This window comes from Jaculus jaculus, chromosome 19 (assembly GCF_020740685.1).
Source record: "Jaculus jaculus isolate mJacJac1 chromosome 19, mJacJac1.mat.Y.cur, whole genome shotgun sequence".
Classification (NCBI taxonomy): Eukaryota; Metazoa; Chordata; class Mammalia; order Rodentia; family Dipodidae; genus Jaculus; species Jaculus jaculus.
Genome location: NC_059120.1, coordinates 14,120,805 through 14,141,559, shown reverse-complemented (window position 1 = coordinate 14,141,559; position 20,755 = coordinate 14,120,805). Strand labels below are relative to the sequence as shown.

Here is a 20,755-nt window from a genome sequence, read left to right as displayed (position 1 = left end):
TAATTCATTCCCATTGTTGAAATCAGGTTTCTATGCCTGATTTGATGGTGGTGAGAGCCCAGGCCTCAAACAGGTTGCTAGATGCATTGTTTGCAAAGGGATATATTTATTGCCCAAGCCAAGTGGCTCCTGGGTTTCTAAGCTATTCCCTATGCTTGCGTGCCTCAGCAGCCCTTAGGAAGGAGTAAGCCAGCCTGGGGGTGTCAGATGCTAAATTCATATGCTGGCTTGTGTTTGTAGCACCTACACTTTATACTTCATGGTACATATATCCAGTACCTCGTGTTTCATACATGCACCTGTAAGTTGAGGTGGAGGTGGAGGCTGTGTTAGTGGATGGAAAACAGGCGGAATCAGTGCATGGTGCAGAAAGGCCAGGAGTGATTCCTTGAGAATACGCCCAAATCTCTCATCCTTGTGATTTAGCAGCGAAGGGAGCATGTGTCTGCTCCTGGAGGAACTAGAATGCACTAGAAAGCAAGAATTGAGAAGCGCAGGCCCTGCGCAGGCAAATGGCGGTGTTTCTCTGAATTGGGCAATGGGTCTCGGGAAGGTTGAGAACGGAACCTCAAAGGCAAACTGTGGGGTTGGGGAGATGGCCGAGTGGATAAAGCACGACCGTGAAAGTGTTCAGCATCAGCCTCGGCAGCTTCCCGCGTGACTCAGACAAACCCGCATGAGTCACAGCAAGGCCCGAGTCAAGGCAGGTCGTGGCGCCGAGGTCACCCCTCCAGCCGCGCAGCCTGCGTTGGCTGAGTCCTCCCCTCCCGGTGCTCCTCCCTCACTTCCTGCCAGTGGGACCCAGCGAGGTCTTCATCATCACTTTATTTTCAAAGATATTTATTTATTTAAGAGAGTGGGGGAGGTGGAGACAGAGAACGGGAGTGCCAGTGTCTCTGGCCACCGCAAACGCCAGACACATGCACCACCTTGTGCACCTGGCTTACGTGGGTCCTGGGGAATCAAACCTTAACCGCTAAGCCGTCTCTCAAGGTAGGGTCTCACTGTAGCTCAGGCTGACCTGGAATTCACCATGTAGTCTCAGGGTGGCCTCCATCCGCCTACCTCTGCCTCTCCAGTGCTGGGATTAAAAAAGGCCTGCGCCACCGTGTCCGCCTTCCATCACCCTATTTTAAATTTTACTTCAGGCAGCCTCTTCCTGCATCCCTGCTTCATTTTCTCTCTTACTAATCAGCTTCTACCATATTAAGTAACTTACACATAAAGCGATTCAAATGTCTACCTGTCCTGTCCAAGATATGCATATGCTATAACATATTTATTTTTTGAGGGACAATGATTATATTTTTGTTTCTCTGTTTGATGAGTCAGAGACCTGCTATGTAACCCTGGCTGGCTGGTAACTCGCTATGTAGCCCGGACTGGCTGCGGCAATCCCAAACACTGGAACTACAGGATTGTGCCACCATGCCTGGCTCTAGGAAAGGGCTTTTTATCTCTGTAGCTCATCACTGTGTCCTCAGCACCTACTACAGTGTCTGGCACATAGCTGGCATTCAACAGATACTTGTTAAATGAAAGGATATGTGACTACGTAACTCAGGTTATACCAAGATAATAGAAGATTAAGCAATCAGAAAAAGATACTTACAAAAAAAGACATATGACATAATATAAACGACAATGTAAGAAAACAAGATTCCTGTGTTGTGATCAAAAAAACCTTTTCACATAAACATTGGGGTTCCCAAGTTTCCAGTTTGCCCTTGGTCCTCTTGTCAGTACAATCTATACTTGTAGCTTTTGTTTGGTTTTGTTTTAAAATATTTACTTATTTTCAAGGATAGAGAAAGTAAGGCAGTGGGAGAGAATGGGTCTGCCAGAGCCTCTGGTCACTGCAGACAGACTCCAGATGCATGCACCATTGTGCATCTGGCTTTATGTGGGTACTGGGGATTTGAACCTGGGTCGTTAGCCATTGCAGGCAAGCACCTTAACTTGGAGCCATCTCTCCAGCCCCACTTGTAGCATTGAATGTCATCTAGCCTATTTGCCATATTGTCCATGCAGCAATTTGGGAGCCATGGCTCTACATGGAGCTTCTCTTCCACTCTCTCCTGTGTTCTGTACACACTGCCATTGGTTAGAATACCATTCCCGGGATAGCCATCAGTATCCTCCAATAAAGCAGAGAGCTCCCACTGCACAAGATTCCTACCGCACATAGTAAGGAATAATAAACATCAATAGGTAATAGAGTACCACTGTGTGCCAAGTACCTCATAACTCACATATACTCCCAGCAGCCTGTGAGCTAAGATTGTCTCCATTGAATAGATGTGGAGAAAATGTGTTCATAATAGGCAATGGCCAAAAGGTATGCAAACATTGGAGGCTGGAGAGATGGCTTAGCAGTCAAGACACTTGCCTGCAAAGCCTAAAAAGCCAGGTTTGATTCTCAAGTGCCAACATAAAGTCATATGCACAAAGTGGCACATGCATTTAGAGTTTGTTTGCAGCAGCTGAGGGCCCTCTTTTCCCTCCCCCTTCTCTCTCTGATTGAAAATAAATAAAAATATTTTTAAAGATTATGCAAACATATTAGGTACTGAAGAGGTGGGATTGTAGGTGATTTTTCACACACATTCTTCTTTTTCCTTTTTTCGGTTTTTAATTTTCTAATAGCAAAATAACTATACATATGGGTTTCATTGTATTTTCGTACACATATGGAATGTATTTTGCTAATATTCGCTGCTCATGACTCTCCCTTATCTCCCTTTACTCCCACTCATCCCCTTTCTAACTAGTCTCCACTTCTACTTTTACTTCTTTCAAGTTTTTTTTTTTTCTTTCTGTTTTTTTCGAGGTAGGGTCTTGCTCTAGCTCAGGCTGACCTGTAATTCACATAGTTTCAGGGTGACCTCGAACTCAAGGTAATCCTCCCACCTCTGCCTCCCAAGTGCAGGATGTAAAGGTGTGTGCCACCGCACCCGCCTTTTTGTCTTTTTTAGTTTTTTTTTTTGGGGGGGGTGAGCAATTGAATTTAATTAGGGATGCTTACAGGAGTGTAGGTAAGGAATTATTTACAGGAGCATGGGCAAGTTACCAATGACAATACCATTGAAGAAAATCCTGTATGTCCTCAGGGAGGGGAGGGGCCTCAAGATCCTCTCCAGTTTACGAAATGTTGATGGACCCAATCTTCCGGTAGTCTTGTGCAGGTCTCATAGGAGCTAAGAGTTCAAGAGTTCAACAGCCAGGTCATGATGGGGAGACAGCATTTCACAATGCTCCCACCCCTTCCTTCATCTTACCTGCTTTCCATCCCTCCCTCTTCCTCTATGTTCCCTGAGCACTGGTGGAATGGTGACATAGATGTTCCCAGGGCCCAGCATTCAATGGTGGCTTATACTCAGCACTGTGATGACTTATAAGTCTGCAGTAACCACCAGCACTGTACAAAAGAAGCGTCTCTAACCAAAACTCAAACCAGCACAAATCTATAGATAAAAGGGGGCGAAAAATTGGGCTGGAGAGATGGCTTAGCGGTTAAGTCACGTGCCTGCGAAACCTAAGGACCCAGGTTTGATTCCCCAGGACCTATGTAAGCCAGATACAAAAGGTGCAGCATGCATCTGGAGTTTGTTTGCAGAGGCTGGAAGCCCTGGGGCGCCCATTCTATATCTCTCCCTCTATCTGTCTTTCTCCCTGTGTCTGTCGCTCTCAAATAAATAAAAAATGAACAAAAAAAATATTTAAAAAAAGAAAAACAATAACTATTTAGAAGGCAATTTGACAGGCACATCATGTCCATTTAGCATTTAGCACTAATCTATGGACATAAATATAAATATTTAGAGGGGGTCTGATCAGCACAACATGTCCATCTAGCAAAACAGCAGTAGTGGATGCCACTCAGGTCCTGGCTTTTGACCAGGTTTACAGCACCAGATGTGAATTTCCTCCTATGGAACAGGTCTCACGTTCAATTAGAAAGCAGTTGGTGGGGTTGGAAAGATGGTTTAGCAGTCAAGGTGCTTGCCTGAGAAGCCTAAGGACATGGGTTCGATTCTCCGTACGTGTTATCTTGGGCAGTAGGGTCTGGGCTAGGTAATTCTGGTAGGCAACCAAGAGCAATGTTCTTTTAGGGACTTAAGAGAGCCTATTCATTTTTTTTTTCAGAATTTATTTTCTGAAGTCTGGATCCTTCTGCGCATCTATCTCCCTAGGGCTTAGCTGACAAAGCGATTTCTTGAATATTGTGGTAAGTCCATGCGCATGTTTGCACACGTGTATTTGTTTGTGTGTGACCATCTAATTTACACACCTGGCTCAAGACTGCAATAGGAAATTAAAGACAAAGCCTGGGAAAGGGAGGAACCGGAAGGCCGTGTCAAGCCCGGACCACACTCCACCCAAGTCCAGGCAGGGAAGTTGCCCTCTAGGCTGAGCAGCGTCCCGCCCCTCCCACGGAAATGATTCCTTCTAGGGAGGCCCACCTGCAGCCTTATGCAAATGAACCGCGGGGGCGTGGCCTGAGGGACGAGCGCCGTGGGAGGAGTCGATCCGGGAAGGTGGGCGGAGACAGAGCTGCACTGTCTATCGCTGATTGGCTGGCTCAGAGGTGGGGCGGGGCCTGAGGGTAGGCCCGCCCTCTCCGAGGCGCGGCGCGTGCGCCCGAGCCCGTGGGAAAGGGAAGTTGCGGAGCGCCGACTCCCGACGGCGGCACCTGTGGCTCGCGGGGCCTCCGAGGCGGAGCCGGAAGCGGCGCGGTGGGACCCCCGTGCGGTGTTCCCCGTAGCCGGCGGTCTTCCCCCGGGTCCGGAACCCATCTCCTCCCTCGGTCCTCAGCCGGGACCCGGAAGAGGCGCCCTCCGCGGCCATGGAGTCCCCCGCGCTGTCCCTCACAGAGGAGGACCTGACGGAAGTGAAGAAGGACGTGAGTAGCACTGTCTGCCTTGGCGCCGCGGGGCCGACGGGGGAAGCGGAAACCGGGAGTCCGAGCACCACCGGGAACAGTGCGATCCGAAGGTCCTGGCTCTGCAGGACCGGGCGAGTCCACATCCGGGGATCCTGGGGGAAGCGCCCCCCCCTCCCGGTCATCTGTCAATCACCCAGCGCTGGGCTCGGGGTTCCCTGGCGGGGTGCTCCCGCCCCGGACCTCCCGTGTCCGCTCGAACCCCGGCGGCGTCCTGGGAGCCGCGCCTGGCGGTAGCCATTTGTTGAGGTCCACCCGTGCGAGACCCCGTCGGTCCTGCATAAGCAATCTACAGCAAAACCCGAACCGGGTGGAGGACCCCAGGCAGGACGGCCGATAGGTGAAACCTTGCTTTGGGGACTGGGGAGGGCTCACCAGCTGAAGTGCAGCAGTCTGGAATTCCCCTAGTAAGCGACGCCCACATAGTTGAATGGGGGGGGGGGGAGTGAGTGCAGAGAATATAGATGAAACGTTGAAAATTGTGGCCACCGGATTATGCTTTTCTGCCGGAATTATGCGTGCACTTGAATATTTGTGAAGAATGGCTTTGTTGAGAGTATAGCTTATTTTGTATTTATTTACTTTGTTTTGCCAGGTAAAACGCAGATGAGCACCATTTCCACACACGATTTCAATTCATGATTACATACATGAATTCAAATCCAAAAGATAAATTCACCATGAAGGGGTGTTCTTAGCAGTGCTTTTACAGAAGCATCTTTGTGAACTTGACAGCAAATCTTTGGTGATGTCTGTGGGTTTTGGTTCCCTCACCCTTTTGAGTTATTACACTGTTTACTGTAATTGCCATTGGTATGACTCAGTATTGGAAGGCAAATACACTTGTGCCTTAATTTCCTCATCCAGCAGTTTAAAGAGCACTTACTGAATGGAGAGTAGAGTACCCTTTGGCCTGGAAGAATATAGAAAATTACACTCATGAGTTACCTGTAGGATGAATACATAACTGTTGTCTTAGGATTCCAGTAAGGCCATGAATGTCAAAAGAGATGACCACTGTGCTGCAGACTCTGTTTTCGTTCTTAGTTTTCCACACAACCTGTAAGGAAGAGAATTTTTCATTTTATAGCTAATAAAAGAGAAGCTGGGGAGATGGCTCCCCAGTGAAGTGTTTGCCCACACGTGTAGATCGGAGTGTGGATTCCCCAGCCCTGATGTAAAAGGCTTCTGTAGCAGCAAGTGCGCACCTGTGACCTCAGCACTGGAGAGGTAGACCCAGGAGAATCCCTGGGACCTGCTGGCTAGCTAATGTAGCCAAATAAATGAGCTGCAACTCCTGTGACACCCTGTCTCATGGAGAACAATTGCAGAAGACATTCCCCCATCCACTTCTGGCCTCCCCATGCACAGGTGTGCACACTTGCATATACAAACACACACAGGAGCGCATAGCTGTAACACACAATAGGACCTGAGATGATAAGCTAGAGAAACCTAGGACCTGTGTACAAATACAGATGCAAGGAGTAGCTTCCAGACCTTTCTATTCTCTTGTTGATTCCAGGATGCTATCCAGTCCCACATTTCCAGTTTACACCTGTATTACAGATGTGTAACCTTAGGCTAGGGAGACGGCCCAGTGGATAAAATGCTCTCCATGCAAGTGTGAATTAGGATCCCTGGGTCCCACATAAAAGCTGGAAGCTGCAACCTTTTGTAACTCCAGCATGCTGACCCGCAAGGAGGGAGGCAAAGGCAGGAAGGAGGACGAGCTTGTGGGTCCAACAGGCCTAGCAGAGATGGACAACGAGAAGAGAGAGACCCTGCGTCAGGCCAAGGTGAAAAGCAAGAACCAAAACCTAAAAGTTCTCTGACTATCCATCCACTCATGCCATGATGTGTATACACACATACACACCCCAGAAGGAAGACATTTATAACTTTGATTAATTTCAGGCTATTTATGAAAAAAATTGTTCATTTTTCTTAGATATTTGTCATATTTTCAAAATGGCTTATAGTAAGTTTCAAAATCCCTCCACATATGTAAACTTTCCCCTCCTTCAACTTCAAGCCAAGTCCAAGTACCCACTGGAAATCAGGTTTTTATATCCTTCAGGTTGCTCATGTTATGTTAACAGAAGCTGGACTTTGCATTGCCATCCTTATCACCCCAAGCTGCTTGGTGTTCCTTCTATCTGTCTTGATGAGTGATAGGCAGTTGTCCCTGTGAGGACAACTTTGTATCCATTTCAGGTTTTGCTTTCTGTGGCTTCAGTTGCCTGTGGTCCAAAAATATCTAATGGAAAATTCCATAAATTATAATCTTTTAAGTTGTGCACTGTTCTAAAATTGCGTACCATCCCAGTCCACCTGGGTGTGAATCATACCTCTGTCTAGCTGTGTATTTTATGTGCCCGCTGGTCACTTAGTAGCTGTCTGCATTACTAGGTCAGTTCTTAGCACAGGACTAGCGTGATGGGGGTTTGTACTACGGTTTCAGGCATCCATTGAGTCTCAATATCTGTTGTCCTTGTGTAAGTATGGGAGCATTACCACCAGTCCTCCTAAGAACACCCACGTCTTCACTACTTCCTCTTCCTCTTCTTTGTAGACATCAAGTCCTTTGCCACATCTTTTTTTTTTTTTTCCTGTCAAATTTTGTTCATTTTAATAAGTGTGGATTACTTGGCACTGTGAGGCTGGTAATGTAGTTCGTTCAGAAATTAAGAACTAAGACATTCTACTATTAAAAGTGCTCAGTCACTTCTTGGCATATGTGTAGTGTCTGTCCTTACCTGTTTAAGAGAGTCCAATTTCTTGGAGGGAGAGATATAAAATGATAATTTTGAATCACAAGATGAATACAAGAAAGTTTGCATTCATCATAACACTACTTACTTGGTACTCTGGTAAGTGCAAAGTATGCAGCATTGAACAGAATAGTCCTGGTTCTTACCTACTTCAAAAACAAAGGTCATTAGAATTGAAACGAATACATGTTTCAGTAATTCAGTAAGTGCTATGAAGAGGCAGACATACTGAGACAATAACAGGGAAAATAAAATGTACTTGGGACAGGATGGTCGGGTGTGGTTACCTGTAAGCTTATTCCTGAAAACTGACAGAGGAGAAGATTTGAGGCAGAACAGAACTGGCCAGGAACCCATGACCTGAAGTGATAATTTGTGAGTTCAGAATACTGGAAGAAGGTAATGTGAGGTGAAATTAGAAAGCTAGGCTGAACTCAGTACCTGAAGGACAGTGGTTAGAGATATATTGAGGAATTACATTTTTCTTTCAAAGATCCCTCTGGCTTTCATGTGGATAGAGGAGAAGAGTGAGAATGTAAAAAGAGTGAAGAGACTTGAATTTCTGTAATGAAAGGAGATGGCGATTTGTACCAGGGTAAAGGCAGTGGAGATGGAAGAAGCAGGAAAATTCCAGATACATTGTTTTCAAGTTATAGAAAAGCAGTCTTAGTGGTGAATTGATATAAAAGCCGAAGAAGAGTAGAACAAGAAGACCTCCCAGGTCTGAAACCAGAAGAGAGATCTGAGCCAGATACAGAAGCAGAGACTGAGGAAGTTAGGGAGTGAGAACCAGAAGATAAGGTTTGTAAGAGCCTGAAGCTGCGCATGGTGTCACACTCTCTTGTTGTGCACAGCCTTGAGATGCCTGGGGGAAGCAGATGATGAGTTTGAGGCTAGTCAGGGCTATAACAGAGAAAGAGGCCGAGAGGGAGTTTTGACACATAAGCAGTTATTTTCACAGAGATAAAACCTTTTGGATTTATGAGACAGGAGTCAGCTGTGTCTGTGCTGCTGAAACATCAAGTGAGATAAAGGGAGTGAGGAGGTCACTGAGGACTCTGGGCAGAGTGGAAGTGTCTGGATGAGTGGGGGATGAGGTGAAAAGAGTAGAGAGGCCTGGCACTTAGAAAAGATGAAAAGTCTTTTATCTGTTGTTTAAAAAAACGTGATTTGCATAAAAGGGCTGGACACATACACGTGGAGGTACATGTGTCTGCAGTTTGTTTGCAGTGGCTAGAGGCCCTGGCGTGCCCATTCACTCTTTCTCCGCCCCTCCAAATAAATAAATAATTTTTTTAAAAAGGGCTAGAGAGATGGCTTAACAGTTAAGGTACTTGCCAGAGAAGCCTAAGGACCCAGCTTCAACTCCCCAGAACCCACATAAGCCAGATGCACTAGGTGGCATACATGTCTGGAGTTAGTTTCAGTGGCCAGAGGCCCCGCCATGCCAACTCTCTTTCACTCTTTCTTTCTCAAAAAGTAAAATAAAATAAATTGTGATTAAAAAAAAAAAAAAAAAGATGAACCTGGGCGTGGTGGCACACACCTTTAATCCCAGCCCTCAGAGGCAGAGGTAGGAGGAACGCCATGAGTTTGGAGCCATCCTGAAACTACATAGTGAATTCCAGGTCAGCCTGGGCTAGAGTGAGGACCCTACCTTAATTAAAAAAAAATAAGAAGAAGATGATGATGATGAAAGGTGTTTACAAAGGACTACAAACAGGGCAGAGGGTGTCTAGTTCATCCTGGGAGGTGAGGGAGGGCTTTTCAAAGGAGATGACCACTGACCCAGACCCTAAAGGATGAGTGGCAGCTGAGGGCATGAGAAGAGAAAATCAGACAGGTCATGGCGTAAGGTAGAACGCCAGCCCGCAGTTTTAGGTGGAGCATGCAGTTCTAGGAGTCATGATAAACTAAGCTTGAAAGGGAGGCAAGAACCATATTAAGATTTCTTGCCGGCTGCTGGGCATGTGATGCTTACCTTTAATCCTAGGTCTCAGGAAGCAGAGGTAGGAGGATCACTGTAAGTACAAGGCCAGCCTGGGTTAGAGTGAGACCCTACCTTGAAACAAACAAAAAGATTCTTGCCAGCAATAGCTAAATGGTTACTGTGCATTTGCCATGTATCAAGTCTTTACCTACACTATCCCTAGCAACCCTGTGAGTTCAGTTCATCATTTTAGCAATAAGAGTCCTAAAGGTAACATTGCCTACGTAATTTGCCCCAACTCTCTAGGAGTATGAAGTCAAATCAAGATTGAGTACAAGTTCATTTGATTCCAGAGAGAATTAGGTTTAAGCACTTATAGTCACATGGTATTGTATTTTATATAATGAGAAAAGACGGTCTCAAGTAAGGAGTGGCCAACTTGTATTCTTGCTACTGAAAACTCAAGTAGGATGAAGATAAAACGTGCCCCATTTAGCAATAAAGAGATCATTGGTCTTAGTTTGCTTACCATTCTAGCATGGTTTTGGTCATGGGGAAAATAGTGTTAATAGAATTTAACTAAGACTTCACATTTCTGTTTTTTCTTGAAAAGTTAGAAGATCTAAGAGTTGTATAAAAGAGAAGTTTGAGGGTTGGAGAGATGGCTTAGCAGTTAAGCACTTGCCTGTGAAGCCTAAGGACCCTGATCCCGAGGCTCGATTCCCCAGGACCCACATAAGCCAGATGCACAAGGTGGCACATGCATCTGGAGTTCATTTGCAGTGGCTGGAGGCCCTGGTGCACCCTTTCCCTCCCCCTCTCCCCCCCCTCCCTCTCCCTCCCCCCCCTCTCTCTGTCACTCTCAAATAAATAAAAATAAACAAAAAAAAAATTTTAAGTTTGAAAAAGAGGAAGGAAGGGGAAATGTAGTTAGTCTTCTGTTAATAGTTCTTGCAGGACGTAGAACTGACCTAGGACCATGCCAAAGTACAGCTGAGGGCTGGAGAGATGGCTTAGCGATTAAGGTGCTTGCCTATAAAACCAGATGACCCAGGTTTGATTCCCCAGGACCCATGTTAGCTAGATGCACAAGAGGGCACACACACCTGGAGTTCATCTGCAGTGGCTGGAGGCCCTGGCACGCCCATTCTCTCGCCCGCCCTCCCTCCCTCCTTCCCCCTCTTTCTCTGTCAAATAAATAAAAAAATATTTTTTAAAAAAGTAGAGCTGAGGTGATTGTGATGGGCAAGATTGAAAGCATAGACTCAAGAATGAGTTGTAGGTTTGTAGCATGGCTGAATGCTGGTAGTAATCCCAAGTAAATTAAGAATGAGAGGAAATGAATAGAGAAGATAAGCTTAGTTTTGGACATGTTGAATTTTAAGTACCTTGAAATGTCTTAGGTAGAAAATGTCTTGACTATAGACATAAATTTGGGAGTCAGTATATATGGAAAAAAATGACCATATGCAGCGAACCCCCTGACCAGCAGGAGAAGAACGACCAGCAAACGAAGATCCTTCTTGATCACACTTTATTGGAGAGCCTCTTGGTTAACAGGAAAGCTGATGGCGAGGGGCAAGGAGGGTAGGATTACAGCTGCTTTTATAGGGCCGAGCACTACGGGGCGTCTACTGATTGGCTGCCAAAGCTCACCCGCCACCAGGAGCCACGGGATAGGCTTAAGACAAGGTGCGTCAAGCGCATGCGCAACCTCAAGCGAGGTTGGCGCCAAGGCGCTGCCTAAATAAGGAATTGTTTACCTCAAGACTGGCAGGAAGCCAGCGCCATCTTGTAATGGCGTTTGCATTGGCTCCCTACAACCATAGATGAAGTTTTTAAGAGTTCATCTTTTAAATAGTCTTTCTTCCCGTGCCCACAGCTTCCATGCATACATTCGACATAGTTTACATAGTCATAGCACTCTTCTAATTGTCTTCGCTGACCCTCCTCCTTGTCCTCTAGAAAAGGTCCCTTTCTGCCCTTATTTAGACCTTTGATGACACTTCCTTTTGATTATTAGGGAAATAGTCCTTAATGTGTTGTAAAAATTCTCCCATGAGCTAACCTTACCAACTCTCAGATAACCGTGTGTTCCAGCTACCCCAGACCTCTCCATGTCTCCTGACTGTACACCTTCATGCTTTTATTCAAATGTAGCCTCTGTAAATTCCCCAGGTTCTGGAGAGAGGATTGTTTGCTCTCTGCTTCCCTAGGACTTGGCCTATAGTCTTCTTCTTTTTCCATATGGGCCACATAACATGGTGTTAACTGGCTTGTGTGTGATGTATATTCCCAGTTAGACCAAGAGACCTGCATGACAGGATTCAAATTTTATTCGTATTTGTGTACTTAAGCTCAACATCTGGCCTCCTATGAATTTAGACATATAAAAAGTTGGATGTGGGAATTCAGTAGGTAGAGAACTGCAGGAAGCCTTCACACAGATGATGTGTTTGCCATTATGTACTTATTAGGGTTCTGGTAAAATCTTCCACTGCCTGTAACTCATCATTATCAATGTGAGTCAAACTAATCATCATCATCATAGTAGGATTGATCGCCTGTGTACCATGTACTTTTCTCATACGCACTTTGCATATGTTAGGATGTTCCTCCTAACAATCAAATGAGGAAACAGGCACAGAGACATTAAGTAACTCATCTCAGATCACCTATCTAGTAAATAGAGCAGCTAAAATAAAATCAGGGCCATTTACTAAGACCATCATGGACCTGATTTAGACAAACCAAAGGTGTACATTAGGACTTGAACCCTTGTTTTCTTTGTTGAGATGTGACACAAGTTTTTCCCTTGTTAACCATCTACCAGAGCTGACAGGTGACAGCAAAACTGTGCACTGTGCACTGCCTGCCGGAGCTGAGCCCGTCAGTGGAGCACTGTCTGATGGGAGTCTGGCAGGATGAAGAACTTGGAGAGCCCCGCTGACCGCAGAGGACCTACCACACTGGCTTACACAGGAAGGATTTTAAGCACACATGCAGAGACCTACTTAACATGCTATAATACCAAGACAGCTTTTGGTCTTATTTCCAGCATTACAGCCAGTTTTCACTGGTTCCTGGGAAGACAGGCACACCAGTGTAGAAAAGCATTTTTGCGTTCACATTCTAGCAACTAATAAGCACACAGCATATAATCCTTTGATCTTCATGTGGGTAACCATGGATGTTCCAAGATCATATCCACTAGGTTAGCCTTGAGTTTTCACCTATAAAAATAGTTTTTGAAGATAATGCCTAAAAGAAACTTCTAGAAGCAGTGGGATCCTTGAGGACTGGCAGAACACAGGGTTGTAAGGCCTGCAGATGAAATGCTGGTACTTCATTTCCATAAGCAGCTTTTAGGTAGAAGTTGTCTCTAACTTCATTCCTACAGCCAAGCCAAGCTGTGATCATAGGAGGTTCAGGACACCCTGGACAAATACTCCCCAACAAAAAACCTACTGAGGCTGAGGCCTGAAGCCGACCCATGAACAAAAGAGCTGTGGTGCACACAGACTCGTGAAAAGCTTGCTGTGACAAAGGGGTCGTGACAGGAGGTTATCCATGTTGACACGTCACCATCTTTGCGGAGGAAGGGCCTCCAGGCCTGCTCCAGAGGAGTCTCACTCAGAAGCCTTGGGACAGGGGCCGCACAGTAGCTAAGGTGACTGGATACGAGGTGTTTCAGGAGAAAAGGGTGAGGAGTGTCGGTCATGGTGTTGGTGACCCATCAGTACTTCATGAGAAGGAAGCACGGTGGCACAGTTGGTCTTTCCGAGTTACGTCTGCTGTCATGAGCCCGTCTCTGAGCCTGCGGAGCTGCTGACATCAGAATGACCCCCCTGTTGTCTGGAGGAGAGACCTGGGTCCGCAAAGTGACTTGCACAAGCCACTGCTGACAGCCAGCCCGTGGCCGGCCTGTCCTGCTCCAGCACGTGAAATTCGGCCCAGTCCTTCATCTGGACGGTGTGCAGTGACCTCGCGAGGGCCACCTCGTCTACCCAGGGCTCTGCTCAGCAGCTGTTCCTCGTGTACTTCTCTACCAGGGAAATGCATTCATTAAAGATGGGTGTGTACGTGAGTTGATTTTCTTCAGTGTCTTCAGACTCCTACTGATAGTACTTGTCCATGAGGTTTCTCTGCAGTAACTGGAGCTCATCATCCATGAAGACGTCCTCCAAACACCCAATCACAGCATCACATTCTGCAGAAGAGAAGACAGCGCGAAGCGCGCCACATCCACCTGCGCCTGCGAGCAGCCCCGCCGTCTGCTGCCCGGCCGCTGCCTGAGCCTCCGCTCGGCTCCCCGAGCCCCCACCACATCAGGACAGGAAGGAGGCCTCGTCTGTTCACATCGCAGTGCAGGCTGGGCCTCCTCACTCTGTGCCACCATGGGCCGGGACATCACTTACCAATGTCACAATTTTTAAAAAGTACTTCATTTAGGGTTGGAGAGATGGCTTAGCGGTTAAGTGCTTGCCTGTGAAGCCTAAGGACCCTGGTTATAGGCTCAACTCCCCAGGACCCACGTTAGCCAGATGCACAAGGGGGCGCACACATCTGGAGTTCATTTGAAGTGGCTGGAGGCCCTGGCATGCCCATTCTTCTGTGTCTCTCTCTCTGCCTCTTCCTCACTCTGTTGCTCTCAAATAAATTTTTTTTTTAAAAAAAGTACTTCATTTATTTATAAGAGAGAGAAAGAATTGGTGCACCAGGGCCTGTAGCCACTGCAGACAAACTCCAGGTGCATGTGCCACCATGTGCATCTGGTTTACATGGATACTGGGGAATCGAACCTGGGTCTGTAGGCTTTGCAGGCAAGCATCTTAACCACATCTCTTCAGCCCAATATCACAAGTTTTATGTTTTTATATATCAAATAAAGGAAAAAGACACAGACTAACATTAACATGATTTTTTGCTGATTAAGCACCCTAAATCCTTCTTGATCTAGGCTAGTTTTCTGTGATCTCTTCTTTCTTAATTTATTTTTTCCAGTGCTGTTTCTCTCCTCACATCCTCCTTTCTTCCTTTGATTAAGGTTGACTCATTGAGTTGTTGTACAATCTTTAACTGGCCTCAAAGGCAGATGCATTATGGCCCTTTTAAAAGATATAGGGCATTTATTTCTCCCCCTCTCGCGCTCTCGCTCTCGCTCTCGCTCTCTGTGTGTGTGTGCGCGCGTGCACACGTGCAGGTGTATATGCACATGCTAGCATGTATCTGTAGAAGCCAGAGGTTGACATTGGGTCACTCTCTAAACACCTCCTTTAAAAAAAATATTTTATTTTATTTATTTGAGAGAGAGAAAAAAATTAGCTTGACACGGCCTTGAGCCACCACAAGTGAACTCCAGATGCATGCACCTTGTGCATCTGGCTTACGGGGGTTCTGGGGAATCAAACCTGGATCCTTTGGCTTTGCAGGCAAGTGCCTTAACCATTAAGCCATCCCTCCAGCCCACCCCCCTCCTTTTTTTGAGACAGCATCTTATGTAGTCCAGGTTGACTTCAGACTCACCATGTTGCCAAGGATGGCCTTGAATTCTTTTTTCTTTTGCCTCCACCTCCCAGCTACTGGGCTTACAGACCTGTGCCACCATGCCAGGCTCCACCTTATTTTTGAAACAGGGCCTCTCACTGAATCTGGAACTCACTGATTTAGCAGTACTGTCTGCCCAGGAAACCCCAAGGATCCTCCTGTCTGCCTTCCCAGCAGTGGGATGACAGGTGGAGGCCACCATACTCGGATTTTTATATGGTACTGGGATTCAAGTGTAGGTCCCTGGGTGTGGTTGCACACGCCTTTAATCCTGGCTCTTGGGAGACAGTTAGGAGGAGCACTGTGAGTTCCAGGTCAGCCTGGGCTACAGAGTGAGGGCCAGGTCAGCCTGGGCTAGAGTGAGACCCTACCTCGAAAAAACAAAAAATAATTATAAAGAAACAAAACTTATGTCCTGATTCATGAACTTTACTTGTCTCCCTGAGCCCCTCGTTTGTTGTGTTTAGTTCATTGGTTTTCCTCTAGTGTGATGGAATAGTTCATAACAAGCATGAGAAAGTTATAAGTTAAAGCATCTCACCTTAAGTTAGTGTATTAGTCAACTTTTTGTTTCTTAGACAAAGTACCTGACAAAAGCTAGCTTTGAGGGAGGAAGCACTTAGTCCTGCTCACAGTTAGTTCCAGGCTCACAGTCCACGTGGCAGCAGAAGCTGGTCACATTCAGCCCACAGAGGAAGCGGGCCGGAGTGGGGCTCGCCCGTGCCCAGCCAGCACTCTCCTTTCTGCAGTCCAGGACCCCGGCTCATAAAGTGATGGCACCCACTGTTAAGATGGTCTTTCCACTTCAGTTACCCTTCCAGGATGCTCCCTCCCAGGCCTGCACACAGGCGAGCCTAATCTACGAAATCCCTCACAGGTGATTCTAGATCCTGTCAGGCTAACACTCAGTGTAAACTATCACAGTTTTCTTCTTCTATCCTAAGTTGAGTGGTTACTACATGGTAAGAGGCATGCGCAGTAGTGCCGACTCTCATCTTGAGCACTGACAGGAGTGCGGCAGGCTCTCCAGGCTCTCCACCTTCTGGGTGGGCAGAAGCCGGAGTGCCTGGGCCTAGCTTCAGAACAGTGCCTGGCACCATGCAAGATCCCTAGCTGATGGTCAGTGTTGACGTAACAAAACAAACTAAAGCATGTATTATGTCTTCTAGGCTTTAGAAAATCTGCGTGTGTACCTGTGTGAGAAAATCATAGCTGAGAGACATTTTGATCATCTCCGTGCCAAAAAAATTCTCAGTAGAGAAGACACTGAAGAAATTTCTTGCCGAACTTCAAGTAGAAAAAGGGCTGGAAAATTGTTAGACTACTTACAAGAAAACCCCAAAGGACTAGACACCCTCATTGAGTCTATCCGGCGAGAAAAGACCCAGAACTTCCTGATCCAGAAGATCACAGATGAAGTGCTAAAGCTCAGAAACCTGAAGCTGGAGCATCTCAGGGGTGAGTTACGTTGGGCATCCCAGCTCGTTCTTGAACACAGCCACAAACCGCAGGGCAAACAAGCCCTTCGAAAGCCTAAGTTTCAGAACTCAGTTTGCACTTTGATATGATACCACATTGTGAAAGCGATAGAAGTGTATCTCTCAATTTCCTGTATTTGAATTCATTTAACAAGGGCATTTAGAGATACCTTAATATGTTGAACTCCTGGGGGTACATAAAACGTTTATTTCTAAAGTAGAATTAAAATTAAGCTATTCGGAAATAACCTTTGGGACTAGAGAGGTGGCCCCGTGAGCAACGTGCTTGCCATGCAAACAGGAGGGCTTGAGTTTGGAGCCCCATTACCCCAAGAGAGCTGCCATGCAGTATGTACTGTGAGCCCAGCGCTGGGGGAGCAGACAGCGGACCCTTGGGACTTGCTGGTCAGCTAGTCGAGCAAATCAGTGAGTTTTGAGTTCAGGTGAGAGATTCTGTCTCAGAAAACTAAGGGGAAAGCTGGGTGTGGTGGCACACCCTGCACTCAGGAAGCTGAAGCAAGAGGACTGCCATGAGTTTGAGGTCAGCCCATGCTACACAGTGAGAGAGAGACTTCCAAGTCAGCCTGGGTGAGGGTGAGACTGCCCACCCCTGTCCCCACCCCCACAAAAACAAAAACCAAGGTGGAAAGTGAGGAATGCACCTGAGGTTGACCGCTGACCTCCGCATACCCACACGTGCATGCGGATACAGTTGGGAAACTGGATGTGTTGAAGGTGATGAAAAGTTAGCAGAAAGGCGGCGTGTAAATGCACCTTAAGACTGTCGTTCTCCTGCAATTCGTCAGCTCAGGAGTGCGCGTACACAGCCAGGTCACGTAGTTGCTGAGCATAATGGAAAGGTGAATGTGCTGTTCATCATGTCAGTCCTGAGGCCAGTGTCCACCTTTCCCTGTGGGCTTGGTCACTGTCACTGTCATCTAAGTGACTGTTGGAGTGAATTAATGTCTGATTGTAATTCTCGATTCCCACAGAGTTGTCCTGGAGTGTTAGGCACGACTGGCGTTCAGTGTCTGTATTCTCATCTCTCATATTAATGGTCTCTAAAGTCCCTTGGCATTCTAAGAACCTCAAATTGCAGGCTGAAGAGATGGCCCAGTGGTTAAAGGCACCTGCTCACAAAGCATGATTGACCCAGGGTTTGATTCCCCAGCATCCACATAAAGCCAGATGCACAAAGTGGAACATGCATCTTGAATTCGTTTGCAGTGGCAAGAGCTGTCAGCACCCATATTCACTTGCTCTTTCTCTCTCTGCTTGAAAATAAATGAAACTTTTTTTTAAGAAAAATGAATCATTAATTGCTATTAGTTGACATAGTGGTCAGATATGCCCCATTAAATTTTTTTTATCTGATTTATTTATTTAAGAAAGAGATACACAGGTGTGTGTAAAGAGAGAGTGAGACAGAGAGAATGGGCACACCCGGGCATCTAGTCACTGCAAATGAGCTCTAGACGCATGTGTCACCTTGTGCATCTGGCCTTGTATGGGTACTGGGGAATCAAACCTGGGTCCTGTGGCTTTACCAAGTGCTAAGCCATTTCTCCAGCCCTAAATTTTGTTTTTAATCAACTGATTTTTTTTTCCAGTATGCTAAAGAGTATTTATTAGATGGTCCTGGTACTTGTAATCCCAGTGCTCGGAAGCTGAAGTATCCAGAGTTCTGGGCCAGCCTGGGCTACTAACATGCCCAAGGTTAACCTAGACTACATGGCAAGAACCCACCTAAAAAGAGAGAGAGAGAGAGAGAGAGCTGAAGAAATGGCTTAGTGCTGGCAATTGCCTGCAAAGCCAAAGGACCTAGGCTTGATTCCCAGGACCCATGTAAGCCAGATGCACAAGGTAGTTCATGCTTCTGGAGTTCGTTTGCAGTGATTAAAGGCCCTGGCGTACCCATTCTCTCTCTCTCTCTCTCTCTCTCTCTCTCTCTCTCTCTCTTTTTCAAATACTTTTTTAAAAAAGAATATTTATTAGCTATGAAACCTTTTTTAAAAATTTTTGTTTGTAAGCAGAGAGAAAGGGACAAACACTGAGTGTTCTATGGCCTCTTGCCGCTGCAAATGAACTTGACACAAGCCCCACTTTGTGCATCTGGCTTATGTAGGTGCTGGGGAGCTGAACCAAGGCTGCAGGCTTTACAATCAAGTACCTTTAACTGCTAAGCCATCTCACCAGCCCACTTTCTTATTTTATGAGAAATTTTAGGGACTTCTTAATTTTTTCTAGGCCCTCAGTATTTAAGTATGCAAGTATACATTAAGCATGAGTTAATAGTATGGTATTTAGCTTCTTTGAGACTATTTCTTGATCTAGAAAGTGTAAATAATAGTGTGTTTGTTGGGAAAAGCAAATGACAGAACTTTAAATTTCTAGTGCCAGGCATGGTTGGCATAAATAAGCCTGTAATGCCAGCAATTAAGAAGTGGAGGTAGGAAGATCAAGAGGAGGCCAAGGCCAGCCTGGAGTACATGATACCCTGTCTCATAAAAACAGACAACAGAATTCTGGTTGTGTGGTAATTAGCTTATAATCCTTAAGTGGATTCCAGCGTTTTCATTTGCATCTTGATAATTTGATCACAGGACTGAAGTGCAGCGGCTGTGAGCCTTTTCCCGGTGGAGCCACAAACAACCTGTCAAGGTCGGATTCTGGTAAGAGTAGCTTCTCAGAAAAGCGAAGAGCGTCCACAGTCACGTACCATCCAGAAGGAGAGTCCAGCACAGCTCCCTTCTTTTCTACTGATTCCTACCTGAACTTGCCTGTGCTGGAAGTAGGCAGAACTGAAAACACCAGCTTCTCTTCTTCCCTCCCTAGACCTGGGGACCCTGGGGGCCCTCCTTTGCCTCCAGAGCTGCAGCTAGAAGGTGGAACTTGTGGGAACTCAAGTGAGATGTTTCTTCCCCTGAGATCGCGTGCTCTTTCACGGCAGTGACACTTTACTGCCTTTTCTTAATTAAGATTTTAAAAATGTTTTAAAGGATACAATCTTTATAAAACCAGTATAATGATTTTCTTACATTTGATACAGGTCTTTTAAAATACATTGTAAACATACTTTGTAAATACAATTTTTCACAATAAATGAAGCACACTTTTAGGGAGAGCTAGATGTATATCATGGTGGTCATATGCTTTTCAGTTTTTCTTTTTTTCATTTTAGGCATTTTAGTGATTTCAGTTTTTTTATGTTGTATGACTTATTTTAATAGAAAACATTTCTCAATTTGGAAATCACCTCTTAGGCTGAGAATGTCTCAGTGCATTTGTACTGGCAATTTTCAGTCTAGTAGTCTCCAGTTACTCAGTTAATCTTCAGCAGTAAGCTGTTCCTATAAAGCCAGTTGCCATTCTGAGAAGACTCTGCCACTCACTCGGTCCTACAGGGTCACGTGCTGAGGAGCTAGCAGATGGAGTTTGAGCCCCTGTGACTGCAGTCTGTCAGAATCCACTCTCTGCTAATCACATTAATTGATGCACCTTTGGATTTTCAGTCTATTATTTTTATTAAAAATACCTTGATATGAACCTGAGCTCCAGTACAAGTAACGTGATGTGATTTGAAAAGTTCTTTAACTTAACTTTTCTTATAACGAATACTACTGCATTGTTGAAATAACTAGAACAATTGATTTTGGAATATGTGTATGACAATCCTGTTTCTAATTTGAACAAACAGACCATTAAACACATCTGTCTTTTTGTTGTGTAACAAAGTATGACTAACAATGAACTTATAAATTTTATGATCTGATTATTATCATTTAAGTTATAGTTCTGTTTCCTGACATTCATCTCCTACATATTTCTATTATTTAAAAATACCAAAAATTGAAAATGTTGTCATTAACAATAAAAGTGTTTTTTTTAATTATGTGCTGTGTTTTAGAGTAAAAAAGCAAAATGTGTAATCTTCAAATGTCTAGCCCTTGTTTAAATGATGTTCCTTTTTTATTATTTAAGTTTTCTTTTTCTTGAGACAGGGCCTCATGTATCCTGGGTTGGCCTCAAGTTTAATGTAGCTGTTGAGGATGACCGCAGTCTTCTGACCCTCCTGCCCCCTGTG

The 20,755-nt window shown here is 45.6% G+C and overlaps 1 protein-coding gene across 1 annotated transcript; it reads left to right on the top strand.

Annotated features, from left to right (window-relative positions):
• Nucleotides 1-4,688: 4,688 nt before the first annotated feature.
• Bcl10 (BCL10 immune signaling adaptor) lies at nucleotides 4,689-20,563 on the top strand. The gene is made up of 3 exons (XM_045138883.1): nucleotides 4,689-4,903; nucleotides 16,363-16,651; nucleotides 19,275-20,563. Exons 1-3 carry the CDS (start codon nucleotides 4,847-4,849, stop codon nucleotides 19,622-19,624), a joined length of 696 nt encoding a protein of 231 aa, XP_044994818.1. The 5' UTR covers nucleotides 4,689-4,846; the 3' UTR covers nucleotides 19,625-20,563.
• Nucleotides 20,564-20,755: the final 192 nt, after the last annotated feature.

Bases quoted from the DNA above. Each gene is read 5' to 3' on its own strand.
- Bcl10 (XM_045138883.1), top strand. From the start codon at position 4,847: ATGGAGTCCCCCGCGCTGTCCCTCACAGAGGAGGACCTGACGGAAGTG. The intron at 4,904-16,362 runs GTGAGTAGCACT...TATGTCTTCTAG, and splicing joins TGACGGAAGTGAAGAAGGAC to GCTTTAGAAAATCTGCGTGT. The intron at 16,652-19,274 runs GTGAGTTACGTT...ATTTGATCACAG, and splicing joins GAAGCTGGAGCATCTCAGGG to GACTGAAGTGCAGCGGCTGT.